The sequence below is a fragment of the Bos indicus genome, chromosome 17, assembly GCF_029378745.1.
Source record: "Bos indicus isolate NIAB-ARS_2022 breed Sahiwal x Tharparkar chromosome 17, NIAB-ARS_B.indTharparkar_mat_pri_1.0, whole genome shotgun sequence".
NCBI classification, from domain to species: Eukaryota; Metazoa; Chordata; class Mammalia; order Artiodactyla; family Bovidae; genus Bos; species Bos indicus.
In genome coordinates this window covers 63,497,621-63,520,102 of record NC_091776.1, presented here as the reverse complement: position 1 = coordinate 63,520,102, position 22,482 = coordinate 63,497,621, and the positions used below count along the sequence as shown (strand labels likewise).

General features: G+C 56.8%; 2 protein-coding genes and 1 long non-coding RNA gene across 4 annotated transcripts in view; 1 reads left to right on the top strand and 2 right to left on the bottom strand.

The window, feature by feature from the left end:
• Window positions 1-9,889, top strand: part of FAM222A (family with sequence similarity 222 member A) — a 68,371-nt gene extending 58,482 nt beyond the window's left edge. Inside the window, exon 3 of the mRNA XM_019978023.2 lies at window positions 7,300-9,889. Within this exon, the coding sequence (XP_019833582.2) occupies window positions 7,300-8,621 (1,322 nt within the window). The 3' untranslated portion in view covers window positions 8,622-9,889. The remainder of the gene's footprint in view (window positions 1-7,299) is intronic.
• LOC139176759 (uncharacterized) overlaps window positions 1-20,743 on the bottom strand; it is a 34,730-nt gene extending 13,987 nt beyond the window's left edge. The window contains exon 1 of the long non-coding RNA XR_011561203.1: window positions 12,926-20,743. This is a non-coding gene — a long non-coding RNA (uncharacterized lncRNA). The remainder of the gene's footprint in view (window positions 1-12,925) is intronic.
• Window positions 20,744-20,879: 136 nt separating this feature from the next.
• TRPV4 (transient receptor potential cation channel subfamily V member 4) overlaps window positions 20,880-22,482 on the bottom strand; it is a 36,883-nt gene continuing 35,280 nt past the window's right edge. For both annotated transcript variants that reach the window (XM_070769708.1, XM_019978100.2), the window contains exons 15-16: window positions 22,234-22,355; window positions 20,880-21,545 (exon numbers count right to left, since the gene is read on the bottom strand). In XM_070769708.1, coding sequence (XP_070625809.1) covers window positions 21,388-21,545; window positions 22,234-22,355 — 280 coding nt within the window. In that variant the 3' untranslated portion in view covers window positions 20,880-21,387. The remainder of the gene's footprint in view (window positions 21,546-22,233; window positions 22,356-22,482) is intronic.

Genomic DNA, 22,482 nt, shown 5'->3' with positions numbered 1-22,482 from the left:
GAGCCTCTGAGGGGTCGTGTTAAAACCCTCCTCGGCTCATGGCCTTTCTCTGCTCCCAGCCCTCCCACATGGAGCAAAGCCCGGATCCTCTCAGTGCCCCCCACCCCAAGGCCCTCCACGTGCCCCCGCCTCTCTGGTGCGTCTCCTATGACCACGCCTCCAGCTCCGCTGCCCCACACAAGCCCGTCCACTCCCCCATCAGAGGCCACGCGGCTCACCCCCTCACCTCCTTCCACTCTCCTGAGGGGCCACTTAAATCAGGGAAGCCTCACTGCTGACCACTGTGTCCAGACCAGGCTCTCCCATCGCATCCCTCTGCGTCCCCCACGCCGCCCAGCTGTCCCGGCTACTCTGTCTGCATAGCAGGTCACCCCAAAGCCCAGTGGCCTCACACGCCATGTCATACGCTCAGACTATAGACAGGACACGGTGGGGTGGGGTGTCTGCACCGTGATGTCACTGGGGACGGGGGACATGATGTCACTGGGGAGGGGAGGCAACCCTGCTGAAGACCTAGGCCCGGGCTGGAATCTTTGGAAGGCCTGTTGTTCGGTCGCTTAGTCACCTCTGACTCTGTGACCCCATGGACTGCAGCACGCCGGGTCTCCCTGGCCCTCACCATCTCCCGGAGTTTGCCTAAGTTCATGTCCATTGAGTCGATGCCATCCAACCATCTCATCCTCTACCGCTCTCTTCTCCTTCTGCCTGCAATCTTTCCCAACGTCAGAAGGCCTGCTCCTTCATAAATCAGGTGGTGGATGCCGGCTTTGGGGGCTCTGGGGCACTCAGACACCAAATGCGGCTTCTCCACGTGGCCCGAGCGTCCCAGACCAGGAATGGACGTCCTGAGAGGCAGAGATCCACTGGATCTCCAGGTGGAAGCCAGATATACCTTTAGGACTGAGCTGCGACACTCACCAGCACCATTTCTGCTACCTTTATTCATTAAAATCGAGTTGCTTAGTTCATGTTTAAGTGGAGGAAAGTTAGGCTCCACTACCCATGGGGAGAAGTGCCAAAGAACTGTGGGTGTGTTTTAAAACTACCGCACCAGGGGACTTCCCTGGCGGTCCCATGGTTAAGACTCTGCGCTTCCAATGCAAGGGGGCACTGGTTCGATCCCTGGTTGGGGGGTACTAAGATTCCACATGCCGCTCAGTGTGGCCAAAATAAAATAATAAGAAGGAAAAATCATGTTATTGGGAAATTGCCTGACTTTATTAGAGAGTCCTGTAGAACTTCAGGTTAAACTACCTTTAAAAACAAAACCAACCACGGCTGCTGTCTCCTTCACGGGGCTGTCGCTGCCTGAAACATATGTTACTGTCTGTCTCCCTGAACTTGGGCTTCCCTCGTGGCTCAGCAGTAAAGAATCCACCTGTCAATGCAGGAGACCTGGGTTCAATCCCCAGGTCAGGAAGATACCCTGGAGAAGGAAATGGCAACCCACTCCAGTGTTCTTGCCTAGGAAATTCCATGGACGGAGGAGCCTGATGGGCTACGTTCCACAGGGTCGCAAAGAGTGGGACACGACTAAGTGACGAAACCACCACCACTACCCCCGACTAGCTCCAAGAGGGTAGGCACTTCAGTTTGCTTTGCCTGCTGCTCATCTCCAGGCCCAGGATGGAGCCTGCATGCAGGAGGGGCTTCGGAAATACCCGAGGCACGCCGACCTGGGTGGGGGCTCATCTCCACAGGGCTGTCTCTGGCTTCATTCCTCCCAAGACCCAACTCTCCCAAGGGTGGAGACTAGTGGGTAACAGGGGCTCCCAGGCTGGACAGGTTCCTTCTGGCTGACCACAGCCTCGTTGTGCGTTCAGCAAGGCTTCCCTGAAGAGTGGACAGGCCAGCTCCAGGAGCCCCATCTGCTGGGAGAGCAGGATGAGCCCAGGGCAGGCGGCATCTGCCTGCGGCCACACCAAGCAACCACCAAACCTTTGCCAGGGTCCCCTGAGCCAGCTCAGGGGAACCCAGGAAGGTAAGGCCTGCAGGGCCACAGGTCCCTTCCTCTGCCCCCTCCCCCCAGGCAGAGCCCCCCTGGACACGTGCTCGCCTTTGGGTGGCCCTTCACCGCGTAGAAGCCCACCGCAGACAGCTGGCTTGGCTGGTTGCTCTGTGAGAGGCCTTTTTGTGCCATATTTGTGAGAACGGGGCTGTGTGATGCCCCTGAACGCTAGCGGCTGGGCTCACCTCCAGGCGAGGGTCTGGAGCCTCTTCCTACAGGGGCTCGGAGGCCTGGCCTGGCCCGAGTGACCAGGGAGCCCCCCACCCCCAAGCCGCGGCCACTGTGCTCTGCTGGGCAAGGCTGCATTTGAGGCCCCGGGTGGCTCAGGAGAAAGCCCTTTAGGAACAAGGTGTGACGTAGTAGAGGCTGCGGATGCCAAGGCTCACAGGGCGCGGTGATCACACCAGGTTTGGACAGGGTGACTCTGGTCCATGGTCACCCGAAGGCGAGCACATGTCCGGGGAGCTCTGCCCGGGGCTGCCTGCGCGGTTGTGTGTCCTTGGACAGAACGCCTCCCGCCTCTCTGAGCCTCCAGGCTGACGTGATGGTCCCTCCTCAACACTGTCTGCCTCCTGAGTCTATGGAAGAAGACGGTGGGGTGGGGGGCGCGGGGGGAGCTTCCTGGGTCTCCCAGCCTCGGCTGGGGCCTGCCTTGGGGTACAGGGGGAGGTGATGATGATGTGGAAGCCGAGCCCCAGCTCTGCCCTCACCAGCTGTGTTTCGGGGAGGTCCCATTTCTTTCCTCTGTAAGATGGGGGCCTGGATCAGTTATCTACTGCTGTGTGGCAAGTCACTCCAGAATGTAGTGGCTTAAAGCAGGGGTCCCTACCCTCCAGGATTTAATGCCTGATGATCGGAGGTGGAGCTGATATAATACTAGAAATATAGTGCACAGTACATGTAATGAGCCCTCCCCCAGCCCTGTCCCAGTCCAGGGAAAACTTCTCTTCCACGAAACTGGTCCCTGGTGCCAGAAAGGCTGAGGACCGCTGGCTTAAACGGGTCAGTCGTTAGATACTGGCTCCTGTTTTCCGTGGATCAGGAGCCCCCTAGCTGGTAGCTCTGCTCTGTGTCTCTCATGAGGCTGCGGGCAATTGTTGGCAGGGGCTGCAGTAACCCGAAGGCCTGCCCGGGGCTGAAGGACTTGCCTCCCCAGGATGGCTCACATGGCTGCTGGGCCTCCCTGCAGGCTGCTCCCGTGTCCGCACGGGCAGAGCAAGTGATCCTGCCCTGGACTTCTCGCCCCTTCCCTTCACCGGACCACCGGGGTCTCGCGACAGGTCTTGGAAGCTGCCTGCCAAATGCCACAACTTGTCTGCTGCCTTATTTGTGAAATGGGACTGCCTCCCAACCCCTGGGAGGTGGGTTGGGAACCCCAGGTGCCGCAAACAAGAGGCTTGGGGCAAAGCTGTAGGCCCAGAGCCTCGCACATACTAAGCGCTCGCAGAAGACAGCCTCTCGGGGTACCACCGCCATCGGCTCCCACAAACGCTGGAGGGACCCCAACTGGCTGAGGGCCCTTCTGACCAGTGGGGGGCCAGGCGGGCCCCTTCTGTCCACAAATGGGAACAAGAAACAGGCATTGCCGTTTTTTTTTTTTTTTTTTGCCTCCTTCTTCAGGTTTTAAACACCTAATTTATTCCATCCATTAGATAGATTTTGTAGATTTAATCATTTTCACAGTTGGTGGCTCATTGGATACTCAAGATAAACTCCAAATGAAAGTATAATGGTGAGGACAAATGAGTTTTCACACCACAATGGCAGAAACTTGCTTGGGAAGAGAGTTTAAGGGGAACAAAAATACATACAGATATCATTTTTTTCCCTCGACAGCCGCTTTTGCTGACTATAGTAGGTTACCACAGTTAATTTCACCAGTTTTGTTCATCTGTAAAATTGCATAAAAGTGACATTTTTGTGCTCATTATAGCAACTGCTGATTTATGGCTGGTAAATGAAGAACTGGGCCCTTTTTTGTGGGACTCTCCGAGCGGCGCTAAGTGCCCATGAAATTGCTTGTATAATGTAGTTTAAATCCAATCTCAGAGAAAGATTCCCCCGTTGGCCAAAGTGACATTTCCATTCTCCACACCGAGTTTATTTTAGGCCACTTGTGGTGGGGAGGGGGGTTGGTTGCCCCAGGCAGGGTCAGGATGGGGGACCTGGGTCAGCTCCACCCGCCCAGCTCTCATCGGGGCCACAGGGATGGGTGGGTACTCTGTCACCAGCCTCCTCCTTCCCCGCTGCCCTGCCCAGCTCAGGGCAGAGGAGCACCGTCCTCCTGATACATGGTCTTCCTGGCCTGCTCCTCCCTGGCCGAGAACCTTCCATGGCTGCTGAGGCCTTGGCCTAGGGCTCCTGAGGCAGCACGGCTGACCCTGCATCCAGGCAGTTCCTTGTGGCCGGGTTTCTGTCCTGGGCACCGCATCCCTGACCGGTACCCACGAGAGGCCATGAGACCCTCTCCCCAAGTTAGGATGACAGAACTCGTCTGTGGACGACATGGCCAGTGTACCCTGGGGACAGAACCATCGGGAGTTCCTGCCCCATGGTGAAGAGGCCCTGCTCGGGCCTGACACCCTCCTGAGCTGCCTGGGGTGGTCTTTCCTCCCCGCACACCTGCCCTGCGCTTCTGCTCCTTCTCTGGTTCATCATTCCCATGGGGGCACACTGCCTCGCCTCCACACCTTTGCCCGTGTGGCTTCTGCCTGGAATACGTTCCTCTCCTTCCTCACCCCTTCAGCCCTGCCCTAGCAGAGACACTCTCTCTTCCAGAAAGCTGTCCCTGGAGCCCCCGGGGTGAGGATCCCCTGTGTCCCCACGCTCCCTGTGTCCCCATCATAGCACTCGGTTTGCTCAGATTGGCTGTGAGTCCTCGAGGGGGTCTGCCTGCCAATGTGTGAGACGTGGGTTCGATCCCTGGGTGAGGAAGATCTCCTGGGAGAAGAAAATGGCAGCCCACTCCAGTATTCTTGCCTGGAGGATCCCCTGGACAGAGGAGCCTGGTGGGCCACAGTCCATGAGGTCACAAAGAGTCAGACACAATTTAGCGACTGAGCACATATGCTTACGTCTCGAGGGGTTGGGGGTGAGGCTCGGGGAAGGTGGGATGTGGCGGGTGACCTTCCCGTTGGTGGGACTTGCACTCTGTCCCAGCCACGATGCCAGGCCCACCCGTGCACATGCCCTGCCCCTTCCTCTCCCGGGAAGACCGTTGTTGTGCCCGGCAGACGGGGAGGGTCATAACACACGTGGAGAGACCCACTTCTGCTGAGGCTGCGCCACTCGACTTGTTAAACCTCACAGCAGCCAGGAGAGGCAGTGTTAGCAGCAGCATAAACCCATTTTGCAGGTGAGGAAATATGCTCAGGGTGGTGAACCCCTCCCTCGCCTCCCCCAAGACTCACTGCTGGGCTCCAGGGGATGCCCTTGGCGGGGCAGGAAGGCAGTGCGCCATGAGAACTTGTAGGGTCCTCCTTGCCCAAGGGCCCAGTCAAGTCTTGGTCTCCCAGGACCTGCTGTGCGCTGCACCCCCTGGTGGGCCGCTTGGCACAGACGTTCCCCGAGGCCGCCCTGCAGACCTGGCACAGTCATCCCCATTCCACAGGTGGGGAAACTGAGGCTCAACCAGACCAGCCACTTGTCCAGGACCACACAGCCCCACAAGCAGGCAGGACTCCACCCAGGCTGCCAGCTCCAAAGCCCTGGGTCTCTCCACCTGCTTCCTGCAGGCCCCTCGCTCCCCTCCCTACTGCAGAGAGGGTCGCGGACAGCCCCGAGGGAGGTCTCAGGACTGGGAGGGTCTCTGGAGGGGACAAGGGGGTCTGCCCGCCGGCCACCTGCTTCCCCCGCTGCATGGGCCAGCTGTGCCCACCGACAGTGGGATTGCCCTTCAGGGAATCCCCTAGTGGTCCACTGGTTAGTGCTTTCACTGCCGAGGGCCTGGGGTTCAATCCCTGGTCACGGAACTAAGACCCCACATGCTGTGCAGCACAGCATGGTCAAAAAAATTTTTTTAATAAAATAGCTGGTAAAGAATCCACCTGCAATGCAGGAGACCCCGATTCAATTCCTGGGTCGGGAAGATCTGCTGGCGAAGGGATAGGCTACCCACTCCAGTATTCTTGGGCTTCCCTGGTGGCTCAGCTGGTAAAGAATCTGCCTGCAATGCAGGAGACCTGGGTTGGGAAGATCTCCTGGAGAAGGGAAAGGCTACCCGCTCCAGTACTCTGGCCTGGAGAATTCCATGGACTGTATAGTCCATGAGGTCTCAAAGAGTTGGACATGACTGAGCAACTTAGCAAAGAAGGAAATGGCAACCCACTCCAGTACTCTTGCCTGGAAACTCTCATGGACGGAGGAACCTTGTAGGCTGCAGTCCATGGGGTCGCTAAGAGTCAGACACGACTGAGCGACATCACTTTCACTTTTCACTTTCATGCATTGGAGAAGGAAATGGCAACCCACTCCAGTGTTCTTGCCTGGAGAATCCCAGGGACGGGGGAGCCTTGGTGGGCTGCTGTCTGTGGGGTCGCACAGAGTTGGACACAACTGAAGCGACTTAGCAGCAGGAGCAGCAGAGTGACTTAGCACACATGCACGCACACCAGAAATGACCCAAACGCCACTAGCAGTAGGAAGGATGAGCAGGACAAGTGTGTCCTGCAGTCACACTCCAATACCCCAAGGCCATGAGAAGGGACAGGCCCTGCCCCCACAGCTCCCCAGATGAACCTGGAAAAGTAACCTTGAGTGGGAGAGACCCGACACCGTGTGATCCCTGCTCACCTGTGCCGACACCAGGAGTGGTCAGGAGTCTGGAGGGCCTTCCCCTTGGTCCCCTTGCTGTGGTTCCTGTCTGAGGGCGGGCACAGGGGTTGCTCTGGGGACTGGCCACCTGCCCCCCTCCCCCAACCTGAGTGTCACACCAGTGTGTTCTGTGTGTGAAAGTGCAGTAAGTCTGTGATGCGTTCAGTTTCCTTGACATACTTTACACTGTGATGCAAAGCTTAAAAATTTAGAAGGGGGGACTTCCCTGGAGGTCCAGTGCTTTAAGATTCTGTGATTCCAACTGCAGGGGCCCTGGGTTCGATCCCTGGTCGGGGAACTAAGATTCCACATGCCACATGGGCACGGCCCAATTTTTTTTTCTTTTTCATTTAAAAAATTTGGATGAATGAAGGAGCAAGGGAGGCGCGGCTGGGGAACCCTTCCAGGGAGCCGTAGGGGGCGCGGCCTGCAGGTCGGCCCTCACCTGTGCATCCTCCCCTCCCCGTGTACCCCTGCAGGCGAAACGGTGGCTAGCTCCATGCATTCCTCCCGCTACCCGAGCCCGGCCGAGCTGGACGCCTACGCCGAGAAGGTGGCCAACAGCCCGCTCTCCATCAAGATCTTCCCCACCAACATCCGCGTGCCCCAGCACAAGCACCTCAGCCGCACGGTCAACGGCTATGACACCAGCGGCCAGCGCTACAGCCCCTACCCGCCGCACACGGCCGGCTACCAGGGTCTGCTGGCCATCGTCAAGGCCGCTGTCTCCTCCTCCTCCAGCGCGGCCGCGCCCGCCGGGCCCGCCAAGAGCGTGCTCAAGAGCGCCGAGGGCAAACGGACCAAGCTGTCGCCGGCCGCCGTGCAGGTGGGCGTCGCGCCCTACCCGGCGCCCAGCACGCTGGGGCCCCTGGCCTACCCCAAGCCGCCCGAGGCGCCCGCCCCGCCGCCTGGCCTGCCCGCGGCTGCGGCCCCCGCCGCCGCCGTCATCCCCCTGCCCGGCCGCGGCCTGCCCCTGCCGCCCTCCAACCTGCCCTCCATCCACAGCCTCCTCTACCAGCTCCACCAGCAGTGCCAGGCCCCCGGCGCCGCGCCCGCCGCCTGCCAGGCCGTGCCGGGGCCCCCGCCCAGCCCGGCCAAGCACGGCCCGGTGCCCGGCTTCCCCCGCACGGCCTACTCGGCCACGGCCGGCCCGCCCGAGTGCCGGAAGGGCGCCGAGTTGGGCCAGGGGAGCACGCCCGCGGCCTTGACGTTGGCCGGGGCCGCCAAGCCCGCGGGCTACGCGGACGGCGGCCTGGATTACCTGCTGTGGCCCCAGAAGCCGCCCCCGCCGCCGCCGCCGCCCCCCCAGCCCCTGCGGGCCTACGGCGGTGGCGCACTGGCCAGCAAGTCCCCCGAGGCCTGCGGGGGGCGGGCGTACGAGCGGGCCAGCGGGTCGCCCCTCAACTGCGGCGTGGGGCTGCCCGCCAGCTTCACCGTGGGCCAGTACTTCGCCGCCCCCTGGAACAGCGTGCTGGTGACCCCCACCAGCGACTGCTACAACCCCGCAGCAGCGGCGGCGGCGGCGGCAGCGGCAGCGGCTGCCGCTGGGACCGAGCTGGGGCCGGGGGCCGCCCGGGAGCTGGCGGGGCCCCCGGCCGAGACCCTTTCGGGCCTGCCCAGCAAGAGCGTGTGCAACACAGCCGTGCTCAGCAGCAGCCTGCAGTCGCTGGAGTATCTCATCAACGACATCCGGCCGCCCTGCATCAAGGAGCGCATGCTGGGCAAGGGCTACGAGACGGTGGCCGTGCCCCGGCTGCTAGACCACCAGCACGCCCACATCCGCCTGCCCGTCTACAGATAAGGCCGGCCCGGCACACGCACGGACCAACGGGCAGGGCGCCGAGGAGGCTGGGGGTGGGCAGGGAGAGGGAGGCCGCAAAACAGGGTGGGCGGCACGCGGGGCGGTGGGGATGGGGGACATCCCGGCCCCGAGTGCCCCCAGATGCCCACAGGGAGGCCAGGCTGGCGACCCGCCAGCTGCCACCGATGGGGAGTTGGCCAGGTGACCTCTCGCTCACGACGCCCCTCCCCACCATCGGCTGCCCCGGCCCGCCCCCCGGGGGAGGCCTAGGGGCAGCCACCCCCCAGGTCCATGCCTCCCTCCATCCAAGCTGGCGAAGGCCGGGAGAGAACAGAAGCGGTTCTTCCGGGCTGTCCAGGAGAGGGGCTCAGGCCGCAGTGGGGCGCAGGAGGAAATGTGATGGCCTGGGGGCGGGGGTGGGATCGGAGCAGGCCCCTCCCCCCGGGCTTAGCTCCTCCCTCTTGAGGTCCCAGTCTCCAGGAGAAAGAGCAGCGGGGGCCCACAGCACCCCCCCCACCCGCACTGTCCAATCCCGGTGAAGACCAGACTACAAGAGGCTCCGGGGAATGCTGGTCCCTCTGCTCCTCCCCTTCTAGACCCTCTTCCCCTCCCCATCATGCCTTCCCCACACAGACTCCCATCTCCATTCTCCAGACCCTGGACCACCACCTTCCCCCTTCCCACCAGGACCTCTTATGGGGGGGCTGCCGGGCACAGTTGTGCAGGTTGTGTACTGCACAAGGGCAAACTCATCCGAGGAGACGTCATTTGCATCCTAGACGTGTGTGTTTATGACAGCAAATTTTCTGAACCTCGAGGAAGGGGCAGCATTGACCTATTCGCACAAAGGCGCCATAGGGGCTAACAGTGTCAGAGGGCTCAGACCCTGCTTCCTTCAGGGGTCCTCCCAGGAGCCAGTGCCAGGGCAACCTGCTGGTTTTAACTGGGAGATCCAATCCACCCCCTTTTCCTGCAAGCCACCCTCCAAGGCCTGCCCCACACCACTTGGGAGGGGGGATCACGCAGGCATGGGGGGGACCCCCATTAAGTCCCTAAGGCCCAATTTTCCCAAGTCCTGGCCCCTCTGGCACTCTGGAAGCGGTACTGTATCTCTCTCCAAGGCCTGTTCAAGCACTAAGTGCATTTACGAATCTCTGAGAATGTTTTTTTTTATATACTAAAATTGACCATTATATTCTACTGTGAGAAGTACGGTCTGCACTATATTGTTTTAAAAACGAAGAGAAAGAAAAAAAAAGGAAAACACAGATGGTGTCTCAGCTGTGGGATTGTTTCGTTAAGCTCTTGTGTTTGTTCGTTCTTCCTTCCTCCACTGCCCCCAACCCTTCCCCCGCCAGGAGTAAATCGGGCTGTCTTCTCCCCTGGCAGGGCTCGGAGCCCTGGGGAGCAGGTGGGGAGACTCCCGGCACCCCCTCTGCTGAGCCACTTTGTAGGTGATGTTTCATTTGCTCCCCTAGGTCTTCTGACCCTGTTAACGTGTCAGCCACTCGGCAGGGCCAGCGACCGGTCCATAGGGCAGCCGAGACAGAGCCGAGCCCAGGCCCCACTGGCTCATTCCCTGAGGGGTACAGAGGGGATCTGGGGTTGGTGTCCCCCCTGCGTCACTAATCCCCCCCTCCCCTCAGTGCCTGGCACCCTCTGTGCGTCCCCTTAAGCAGTGTGGCTTGGGGACAGGCCAAAGTGGTTGAGCAGTGGCCATCTCCCTGGCCAGCCCCAGCACATACACACCCCATGCCCCAGGGGCCTGGGGATATCCAGGAGACCTCCCTTGCCCCAGGATGCTCAGCATGTATCAGGTGCTTACTGGGCGTTTTCCTATACACAGCATCTCTTGGGAGCCTCGCCACTGCTTGTAAGGTGTGCTGTGCTAAGTCACTTCAGTGGTGTCTGTCTCTGTTGTGACCCCCTGGTCTGTAGCCCGCCAGGCTCCTCTGTCCATGAGGATTCTCCAGGCAAGAATACTGGAGTGGGTGGCCATGCCCTCCTCCAAGGGATCTTCCCCACCCAGGGAAGTCTTAAATCGACTGCACTGGCAGGCGGGTTCTTTGCCACTAGCGCCACCTGGGAAGGAAGCTTGTAAGGTAGGGGGTGTTCTAGAGGAAGAACCTGAGGCTCAGAGATGTGAAGTTACCTGCCTGAGGTCACACGGCAAGTCTGCGGAAAGTTGGGGTTCAAACCCCACAGCATAGACTCTTGTTCACATCCTGTCCCCTCCTTCCTCCCTGACCTGCTGGCCCAATGTCTGAACAGAGGGGAATGGGAGGTATCCCCAGTCTGATTCAGGCCTGCCCTCTCATGCATGGAGCCCCATCTGGATGCCTGGCATGGCAAGATTCGGGGAAGAAGAGGGACAGAGGGGACACCCTGGATGTGACCTTGCAGTGGGGACATCCACCTCCCTAAGGCCAGGCCCCAGAGCCTGGCAGCACACGGAGGTTTCAAGAAGAGGCTGTGTCCAGGGCAGGACCCAGGCCCTTCTGAGCCGGGTCAGTGAGCCAGACATGTCACCAGGGCCTGAAGAGCAGGAGCAGGGGTCCGGCTGGGTGACAGGCCAGGGAAGCCATCGCTGTGTGAAAGGCCCCTGGTGGTGGTGGTTTAGTCGCTAAGTCGTGTCTGACTCTGCGACCCTGTGGACCAAAGCCCACCAGGCTCCTCTGTCCATGGGATGTCCCAGGCAGGAATACTGGAGCGGGTTGCCATTTCCTTCTCCAGGGGATCTTCCTGAACCAGGGATCAAACCCACGTCTCCTGCACTGGCAGGTGGAGTCTTTACCCCTGAGCCACCGGGGAAGCCCGAAGGCCACTGGGTTTGACCACAGACAGGATGCAAAGGAGCACCGACACAGTGCTTTTCTGACCTCATGTAACTGAGTCTCACAACGGCCCTTTCAGGTCATAATAAAATCATCCCTGTTTTACAGATGAGGACACAGAGGATCTGAAAAACAGCCACAAAGAGAGGAAGAGGGAGGCGGGTTCTGGCATCAAGCCCCACACTTGGGCCAGGCTGCCCCCAGACGTTCTACCTTCACATATCTCTGAAGCTCACCAGGGGCATCGCAGCGCCCAGGGCTATCCAGCCTCTGGAGGGAGCATGCCCTAGGTACAAGTCCTACCATAGGTACTTTAAGTGACCCAGAACCAGTCCATCCCCAAAGAGGGCAACACCAAAACCAGGAATGGAATTCAAGGAGACCACAGTGTGGGCACTTGGGAGAGGGCGGGGCAGAGCAGGCTCAGCGCTGGGGGCGGCAGCCCGTGGCCTGGCTGTCCCCGGGGCTACCACTGCAGCCACCTCTGCACCAACGCTAGGTAGCCCAGGTCCCCAGGTCCTAGGCCTACCAGCAGGCCCGCCAGGCAAGGGGACAGAGACTGCAGCCACCCTCCAGGCCAGGTCCCTCACATCCAGGGTGAGGACCCGTCCCCTATCAGAGGAAAACCTCCTGACCCCTCTGCAGGGCGAGTGAAGAGGCAAGCAGGTGGGGCCACGGAGCACAGCCAGTCCGGGCCTGAGCCCAGGACCCAGCTCCGTCCTAGTACCAGCTCCCTGGGTGCCTTGGCCGGGTTTCTTCTCCCTGGGGGCAGAGGGAGCTGAGCTCAAAGGGCTCTCCAGCCTCGTTAAAACCACGTAGAGGAGCAGTGCAGGTGTTAACGATGTTATCATCACTACAATTACCGACAGCCCTGTTCCTGCAGGCAAACAGGCCCAGGCTCAGCGCTAAGTAGTAGGTAGCTCTCACCACAGTTCAGGTGTACGTGGTATACTTGAGGCCAGCAAGACCAGAGAAGGGCGATCACTTTGCCTAAGTTCACGCAGTTCAGGATGGAGCTCAGAGAAGGGGCAGGCGGGGGCAGAACACCGGCCTTCTGATTCAGAATCAAAGCTCTTAACTCCTATGCAGAGACTAAAACCACCACCGATCCCTGAACACGTCCTGCCTGGCTCCAGAACGCAGATCCAGCATTGGTTCCCACACCCTGCGGCGCTGCTGGGACCTCCTGTGGGTGATGGACGCAGAGAGGAGCCACCTGCTCCCCCACCAGAGCTGCCTGCCTTCCCTTTATAAAGACACTAGAAGCTTCTCCCTCTCTGGGTATCTGGGGTTCATCCCTAGTTAGAGGTGAGCTGTCTAGTCCGGTAGGCATGTGCTGGAACCACGTATATTACTACCACTTCCCATCATAACAACAGTTAGATCACTCCATGTTCCAGAGGCCTCAGATGCGCGTAAGGGCTTCGGCAAAGCTTTAATTGCAGGGGAGTCCATGGCAGGGACACTCACCTTTGTGGGCTAGCTCCATGTCTTCTTGTCTCATCCCAGCCTTTAGATCCCGCTCCCATTTTCATTCCCGCGCCTAGCCTCCAAGCAGCGACTTCGACCTCGCTCCGCAGCGCTGAGCTGCACCCGGGACTCCTCGTGCCCCACGTGCCCTGCGCCAGGGTTTCTCCTACTTGCGCTGTAGTGCGCATGCGCGTTTCGGGAGTCTTTAAAGGGCCCACGCAGTCACTACGGGGCCCCCTTCGCTGGCCATTGGAAGGTGGGGCCCAGCCATGGTGGGTGGGCAAGCCCGGGGGAACAAAAGATTTTTTTGTTTAGCTCACCAGAGAGTGACAAGGGGAGAGGAGGAGGCAGGAGGCAGGAAAACTGGCCGGTTCCCATAGACTCGACGTGTGGCCATGGGCCTCGGTCAGGAGTGGTGGTGGCATTTGAAGGGCTGGGACAGCATCACGTGATGTGTGACCAGGATGACAGGGCAAATTAGTGCTGTGAGTGGGCCCTGCCTCCCCTTGCCCCAGGCTGCCTCCCACCAGCATGTGGCCTTGGCAAGTGGCTGCCTCTTTGAGCAGTTTTCTCAATGTCAAGTGCGTCTGTATCACAAAGCATGCACCACATGTGGCTGAACATAGGCAAAGGGCGGTCAAGTCTGAGGGGCCCCTGGTGGCTCAGCCGTAAAGAATCTGCTTGCAATGCAGGAGACCTAGGTTTGATCTCTGGGTCGGGAAGATCCCCTGGAAGAGGGCATGGCAACCCACTCCAGTATTCTTGCATGGAGAATCCCATGGACAGAGGAGCCTGGCGGGCTGCAGTCCATGGGGTGGCAGAGAGCCGGACATGACTGAGCGACTCAGCAGCAGCAGTCAAATCCTCTAGGCGGCATGGAGCCTCTTCTGAAGGTGGATTATTCCTGTCATCACCAGAGGCTGATTTTCACATTGCAAAATGGGTTTCTAGGTTAAAAGAGTTTGAGAAACCGAGGCCTGGTTCACCCTCCCTCCAGCATCATGGAGATGTATATTAGTATATTATTTGCACATGGATTTAATATGGTAAGTCACATTAGATATTAAAGGTTCTGAAAAGTCCTGCAGGGTAGATGTGCATGCTTGCGTGCTCAGTCACTTCAGTCGTGTCCAACTCTTTGCGACCCCGTGGACTGTAGCCTGACAGGCTCCTCTGACCATGGGGATTCTCCAGGCAAGAATACTGGAGTGGGTTGCCATGCCCTCCTTCAGGGGATCTTCCCAAGCCAGGGATCGAACGCAGGTCTCCTCCACTGCAGACGGAGTCTTTACCATCTGAGCCACCAGAGAAGCCCAAGAATATTGGAATGGGTAGCCTATCCCTTCTCCAGAACTTTCCAACCCAGGGATCAAACCCACATCTCTTGTCTCCTGTATTAGCAGGCAGGCTCTTTACAACTTGTGCCACATGGGAAGCCCGCGGGGAAGATAGCCTTCCAGATTTAGCCCAGCATTTCCCTAACTTTTTCCTATCAGCTAAGTTTTTGTTTGTTTCTGTTAGCATCCCAAGGAACAAACGGGACTTCAGGAAATACTGAGTCCTAATTTGTGTTGCAAGTGGGAGAACTAAGTCTCCTCTCCCCACTGGGCCTCAGTTTCCCCATCTGCAACACAAAGACTCCTCATGGGTTTGCGGCAGAATCAGAACTGGGATCCAGACCTGCCCTGGAGTCGTTGGGCCTCATGTCCTAATTGGTTTTTGTCCACCGTGTTGAGCTGGGCTCCAAAGAGGGGAAAGACCACCAGGAAGAGAGAGGAAGCCCTCGTTTGAGAAGTTGGGATGATGTCCTTATTTTGAAAATGAGAAAAGTGAGTTTCAGAGGAGGGAGGCAACTCGCCTGAGGGCACACAGCAACTAGGTCCTAGACTCCCCGGAGTCAGAGACTCCTTTTTCACCTGGTGGGAGTGGCATGGTGGGGTTTCCTTGGCCTGTAGCTTCAGCCTCACCTCATGGGGAGCTCACGATAGGGGCTCCTCCCAGACCATGGCGCCAGGTTCCAAGTTTCCCTACGGCCTCCTCTGAGGAGGCTCCTGGGCATGACTACAGCAGCCTCTGGTGGCCAGTCCCTACAATCAGCTGCCCCACCCTGTAGCAGCCAAAGGCAGATCTGTGGGATCCAGTGAGTATATCCTAGACTGTGGGGGTCTCAGATAAAGCAGGAGGCTCTCTGACATCGCTGAGAACCTTGAGATGCAGAGATGAGCCTGAGCTCAGATATGGGGACCTGGGTTTGAGTCCCAGCTCCACTTAACCTGTCCTGGTTTCATCTGTTAGAAGCCATCAACAGCCTGTGGGAAAAACAAAGTCCTTGTGCTGTGGAAAAGCCACATAGCTAAGACTGACGAAAAAAAAAAAAAATCCTGCCACCTCCCAGCAGGGGTCTCCTTCTAAGACAGAGGGTTCAAATGCTGGAGTCCACCACATCCAGGCTGTGTGTACTTAAGCAAATGCATTTACTTCATTGAGTCTCACTTTCTTCATCTATAAAACAGGCAGAAAAGTTTGTTCTTGTGTCTTCATGATTTTGGCAGAGTAATAGGAAACCCTGACGCATTGGTATAGATGAGAAAAAAAAATTACTATCTCAAACAATCATAAGAAACCCTAAGGCAGAGTGGCTCCAGGGTTGGTTAATTCACTAGCACAATGGTGAGATCAGGTACCCATGTCCTTTTCTTCTTTCTGCTCCACTAAGCCCCTTCATGATCACAAAATGGCTGCTACAGTTCCAGGCATCACACCCAGTCCTGATGGTGCCTAGCAAAAGAGAAGACAGTGTTTCTTATATTTCTCCAATTTCCCCCAAATCCCTCTTCCTTCAGCAGACTTTCTCTTTTGTCTCATGGTCCAGAACTCATTTATGTGGCTATTCCTATACCAGTACCTAGTAAGGGAAATAGAATCACAGTGGTGGGTGCATCTGGATAAAGCCCATGACTGTGGAGCAGAGTGGAGAACTCTGAACAAACTGAGGTGCTGTGAATAAGGAAGAGAGTCTGCCTTCCAGAGAGGCATCCACACCAATTCATAAGCGCTCACACATAGTCCCTGAGATTGAATCCCAAGCACTGAGCACAGCACCTAACACACGGAAGATGCCTTACATGTGCTCATTTGTCCCCTCCTTTTTGTGTTTCCCTCCAAAGTCACAAGACTCCCAGCCTGGCCTCTCCTGACCCAGCCTCCTGCCCTCCTTCCCTGGGGCCTGGGTCTCTACTGCCCAAGGCGGCTTCTCCTCTGTCCTCTGGCTCCATCACCACCACCTCCTTTTGTTTCTGTCCCAAAAGGTTGGGATGAACAAGGATCTCCCCATTGTTCCCCAGGACTTCAGATTCCTAAAAAATAAAAAGCGGGAGGTGCTTGATTCTCATGTAAATGCTTTCACCAAGGAACCAGAAATTAATAACAGTATGAACAGAGGCCTGGAGTATTTAACCACTCCATCCAACAACCAAAATGATCCGAATACACCGTTATCCAGGCGAGGTGTAGAAAATTGACTGCCGACTACGACATTATTACATCGGAAATGTCAGGAGCGTGTGAAAGCCAGGGGGAGATGAACAGTGTGGTTGAAAATGGCTTTTGATTTTTTTAAAAAATTCCCAGCATTCATCTAAAACAATAATAACAGCTAATAATAACAGGGCATGTAATAATGAACTATTCATAGGCATAAGAGGTAATTGTTCAATTAAGATCCGAGAGTTTCTGCGACTGTCTTCTCTGATGGGGTCCCTTTGTTTTTGACTCTGGTAGCACTAATTATTTCCCGGTGGTGCTTTAAACTTGGGATGAAAAAAGCCCTGCTGTCAAATATGACATACAAGTGCTTTATCATTATTAAATACACACGCATGCACACAATAAGAAATCCTTGTTGGGATAAAGTTAGGGGTATGTTTAAACTGACAGTCTCCGGGGTTCAGCATTAGCGATAGGAGACAACCAGGGTCTTCACCCACAGCAGAAGTGATCTGGCCTCACTAACTCTCACCCCTCCAGGCGTCAGAGTGTTTTTCTCTCTGGCATGAGAATACATGAGTTCAAATCCCGCCTCCACCACTTACCAACTGGGTGCCCTGGGCACAAGTCTTCCCCTCTCCGAGCCTCTGTTTCCCCATCTATAACATGGAGTGCAATGGACATTCAGGTTTTTGCAGCCTGACCAGGTTCCAGTTACTCTTTTTCCTGTTGTCTGTATTTGTTAGCTATTGCCACAAAATTGATGATTTGCACTTGAACAAAATCGCGAAAACTCAATAGCATACCAAAAAAAAAAGTTTTGGTCCCACGTTGGTTGGGGGCCCTCTGATTTCTGTGAGGCTTGGCTGGGCTGACGCAGCTCTGTTCCACGTACCTCTCATCTTCCTAGGTGCTGGCCTCGGCAGGTCTGCTAACACCCCATTGGTTAGAACAAGTCCTGCTCTGCCCACAGTGGAAAGAAAAAGAGGTACTGGAAAGGAACGGCTAAAGGGGAGAGTCAGGGCCATTGCCGCAGGCTAACACAAGTATCAGCATCCCAAATTGCCTCGGGATCTCTCTCCCCTCATCCTCAGTCCCTGTAGTCCTGGAGAAGTTACTATCATCCCTGGTTCTAGCTCTGCCTTTCGGAGATTCTGAGCCTGGGGTTTTTCTCCGTAAAGAGAGATTCATGTTAGGAAGGTCTTAAAAGCTCAGAAGCATCAAACAGAGACCACGTCATAATCAGGAGGGATATTTTTCTCTAAGCGATTCTATGGCCAATGTGTCCCCTGAAAATGTTTTGACCTACCACCAGTTCACACCCAGTCCTTTGAAGGACATTGGCAAAGGTCATCATTAGGATCTCACAGGAACAAACAAAATCTCGAACGGCTGGAAAATATTTGAAATTCCCCTGAAACAGCTTTTGAAAACCTTACAGAAAATCAACACCCACACCATCAAATTATTTAGAAAATCACAATTGAAAAAGTTGCTATCTATTTAGCTAAAAATGTTCCTATAGGAAAAGTCATAGCCTACAATGATTTCACTATTTTAAAAGAATGCATTCTGCATTCACCTCAATAATTTATGGAATCTTTTTGAGTTAAGAGGGTGTTTTGATTTTGTGGGCCAACCCATCACAAAACTCCTAGAGAAATGACCTCCTTATGGCCCCAGGATAAGTCACAGTCATGTTCCGTGACAATGTTGCCTGCCTTCCAGTGGAAAGATGGGGTGGCGGGGAGGGCATCTGGCTGCAGAGGCAATAGTGGTTTCCACATCCTCTTTTCCCACAGAACCAAGACCTGGCTGGGGAAACTTCCTTTCTCTATATTGCTTTCTGCTGCTTTAGGACAACTGCTGCTTCCAGCCTGCTGATTGGCTGAAGCACAGGCCACATGACACAATTCTGGCCAATAATACAAGAGGGAACCTTGGCTGGGGGACTTCAGGGAAAACATCTCTCTCATAGAGAGACATAGGAAGTACCATTTCTCCTTCATCTGGATGCCCCTGAACAACAAAAATGTGAGTTGCTCAGTCGTGTCCAACTCTTTGCAACCCCATGGATTGTAGCCTGCCAGGCTCCTCTGTCCATGGAATTCTCCAGGCAAAAATATGGGAATGGGTTGTCATTTCCGTCTCCAGAGGATCTTCCCAACCCACAAATTGAACCCGGGTCTCCTGTATTGCAGGTGGATTCTTTACCATCTTAGCCACCAGGGAAGCCCTGGATGCCTCTGAATCTGGGTGAAATGCCCGAAACAGTGGCTCCATCTTGTGTCTTTGATGGAGCCCCACGGCTTCCCTGGTGGCTCAGACAGTAAAGAATCTGCCTCCAATGTGGGTTGGAGACCTGGGTTCGATCCCTGGGTTGGGAAGATCCCCTGGAGGAGGGCATGGCAACCCATGCCAGTATTCTTGCCTGGAGAATACCCATGGACGGAGAAGCCTGGTGGGCTACAGTCCATGGGGCCACAAAGAGTCAGACATGCCTGAATGATTAAGCACAGCACATGTGAGGAAAAAGCCAGCACGCTTGGTGGGCGGTGACCAGCACAGTGCCTGATAAATGCCTGAAGGAATAGTGAGCTGGCAGAACCCTTAATGAATCACAGAGACTGAATTAACAAGCCTTACTGCCCTCCCTAACTTGGGACATCTTGCTGAGATATTAAATATTCTTTTCTTCAAGCCAACATAAGTCTTCTGTGACTTGCTGCCCCAAACATGTTGATGTATGAACACCACAACCACAATTCTCTCTTCTTTGAAAAGCCCAGGGAATCACTTGACCTTCACAAAGTCAGCGCCCATTTTACACATGAGGACACCGAGTCTCAAGAGTTTAGGAACTACCTACCATTTCGTAGAAGCCTTGGCTCAGCCAGGGAGGGTATCCCATCCTCCAGGATAGGACTGGCTCAGGTATGACTTGTGACCCATGTCCATTCAAACAGAATGGCTCTTGGGACCTCCATTAAGAATGCTGGAGGGCTTCTCTGGTGGCTCAGTGGTAAAGAATCTGCCTTCCAATGCCAGAGACACGGGTTCCATTCCTGACTGGGAAGAGCCCACATGCCGCAGACCAACTAAGCCTGTGCACCACAGCTACTGAGCCTGTGCTCTAGGGCCCGCATGCTGCAACCACTAAAGCCCAAGTGCTAAAGCCCGTGCTCCGCAACAAGAGAAGCCACCGCAATGAGAAGCCCGTGCACCGCAACCAGAGTAGCCCCCACTAACCACAACTTGAGAAAAGCCTGTGCAGCAACAAGGACCCAGCACAGCCGAAGATAAATAAATAAAATTATTAAAAAAAAAAAAAAAAAAAAGAATGCTGGAATGAGGAAGAAAGTATCCTTGGGAGAAGCTGGGTCATCCATGGACCACAAGGGCAGCCCATCAGCCCTTGGAAGCCAACGTAAAGGGAGACCGAAAGAACGGGTCTGTGGGAAGGCTGGCGCCCCCCCAGCCACCCTCAGTGGTAATATGAGTCTCCCCTTCATTCTCCGCTTCATTCCGATAGCCGAAGAGATTCCCATCCTTCAAGTAATTGACATCCTTCTAACAGACAGGGAACAAGGAGGCCCAGAGAAGTGACCTGTTGCCACTGTTTGGGCAGAGGGTGCAAAGCCGGGTCTTCAGACCCCACGCCCTGTGTGTCTCCCACAGCAGCTGTCCTTGGCCAGGTCCTCCAGAGTCCCAAGCTCTTCTCAACTGAAGCTTCAGAGGGGACCTAAGACTGGGTCCAAGCCAGGATCAAGGACCTGGGAGGTCAGAGGAAAACCGGAGGGCCCCTTTTCATGCCCAGAGGCTTGGAGCTGCCCCAGGGCTGGATCAGCAGTGGGGTGTGACCTGGGGAGAATGGCAGCCCTCGGAAGGGAAGCTCCAGCTCACGTTCACAGCTCCGCTGGTGCGTGGTCCCAACCAAAGGTTCTCTCTCGACTCCAGTGGGCCCCGCTGTCCTTATTAGGGCTGCTCTCCCCCTCACCATCACCCCACTGGACACCGGATGGCTCACCCACCTCCGTGGCTGTCGTCTCCGCCTCTGCTCTGCCCCTCCCAACTGCGTGCCTACTCCCCCTGAACCCGCATCACTCCGCCATGATGAGCTTTACCATCTCCCCACTGGCACCATTTTTCCCCACCAACGTCATCACCTCTCCCAGCACCTCTGGAGACTTAACTGTCTCCCCACAGCACCATTATGCCTCCACCAGTACTCTCTTCTCCTCACTCCCTTCATCTCTACCTCCCCATCACACCCCAAGCTCACCCCCATCTCTCAGTCACCACCACCGCCGAGTCCAGCCCCTCCAACCATCACCCTGAACACTTCCTTGGTTGTAACTCCTGCCCTGGCTTCTTATCCCCACCCTACCCCCAACCACAGAGGTATCTCTTTGCTCACGGTCTCCCTGCTGTCTTCCCCCCCATGCCTGCTACCACTGCCCCCACCATCTCCACCATCAATGAACATTTATTGAGCACCGACAATCCCAGACCCACCCAGGGCCCGGCCCCTCATCAAAGCCACCGCACTTCAGCCCAGGGTGGCCTGTGCAGCCGGCCCTGCACCTGGGATCCGGTCCTGGGGCCCCGGCCATGCTCCGGTTCGGGGCTGGGGGTTGGGCTACTTTCCTGAGAGCAGAGCAAATAAATAAATGAAGAGGCAGGGAGCTGAGTTCCGGTGGGCGGAGACCCTGGTGTCCCTTACTGTGACTCCATGGGAGTGAGACAGGCGACCAGGCGTCCCGTGCCCGGGCCAGGGAGGTGGGGCGGGGGACGTGGGGGGCGGGCAGGAGCCTGGAGACCAGAGGGTCCTGGGGCCTCCCCGGGATGTGCCCGGCCCTCACCTCTGGGGGTCGAAGGAGGGTACGGGGCGGGGCACACCCCGGTGGGGGGCACCTCTGAAATGCAGCTGGACTGGAAATGGGCGGCGGAGAGGACCTTGCTCCTGCCTGCCGGCCCTAGAGCGGGGCGTCGTCAGTCCTCCACTTAGGGGGGTAACTCTGCTGGTGGCCGTCGCAGCTGGGGTTCCCCACGTTGTCCAGAGGCACCACCACCTCGTCCGGGTTGGAGTTCTTGTTGAGCTCTACCACGCGGGGCACCACTGAGGACCAGCGATCTGCAGTGAGAGCGGTGGAGGGCGTGGTGAGGGTGGCCAGAGAGCGCATGCGCCCGTGTATTGCGCGCCTTTGATGTCCCACGCACTCAGCAGGGGGCGAAAGGAAAAGGAAAGTGAAGTCGCTCAGTTGTGTCCAACTCTTTGCGACCCCATGGACTGCAGCCAACCAGGCTCCTCCATCCTTGGGATTTTCCAGGCAAGAGTACTGGAGTGGGTTGCTATTTCCTTCTCCAGGGCATCTTCCCGACCCAGAGATAGAATCCGAGTCTCCGCATTATAGGTAGACGCTTTACTGTCTGAGCCACCAGGGAAGTCAGTGCTCTAAAGCGGGAGGTATATTATCCCCGTTTTACAGAGGTGGCAACTGGGGCTCAGAGAGGTCATGGAGCCCGCCTCGGAACATACAGGAGTAAAATGAAAGAATCAGGATTCAAGCCCAGGTCAGGAGGCCTGCGAGCCCAAGGCCTCCCGACTGTTCTCGGCTGAGTGGAAGAGCCCAGGCTTTCACAGGCAGCAGAGGAAGCTCGGCGGCCAGCCCATCACACCCTCCCATTCTACAGACGTGAATACTGAGTCCCAGGGAAGGGACAGGACTGCTCCAAACAAAACGGTGCTGAGGATAACCAGGGCTCCCCCTCTGTGCCCCTCAGTCTCCCCCACACCTCCCCTGACCGCCCCGCCAACTCACCCCTCCGGAGGCGGCCCACGGTGTGCGAGAAGCCATAGTACTGGTAGTTCTCGTTCTTGCCGGGGTCCTCGTTAATGATGCCCAAGTTCTGGTTCCAGTGAGACCAGTTCACCTCGTCCACCCTGGTGGGGCCACAGCAGACAGAGGGTCAAGGAGAGCCCCCTTGCCCAGAGAAGGCACCCCTTCCCCACCCCCAGGCAGCCTCTAAGCTCCAGCCTTCCAGCACACCCTCCTGCTTTTTTTTTTTTT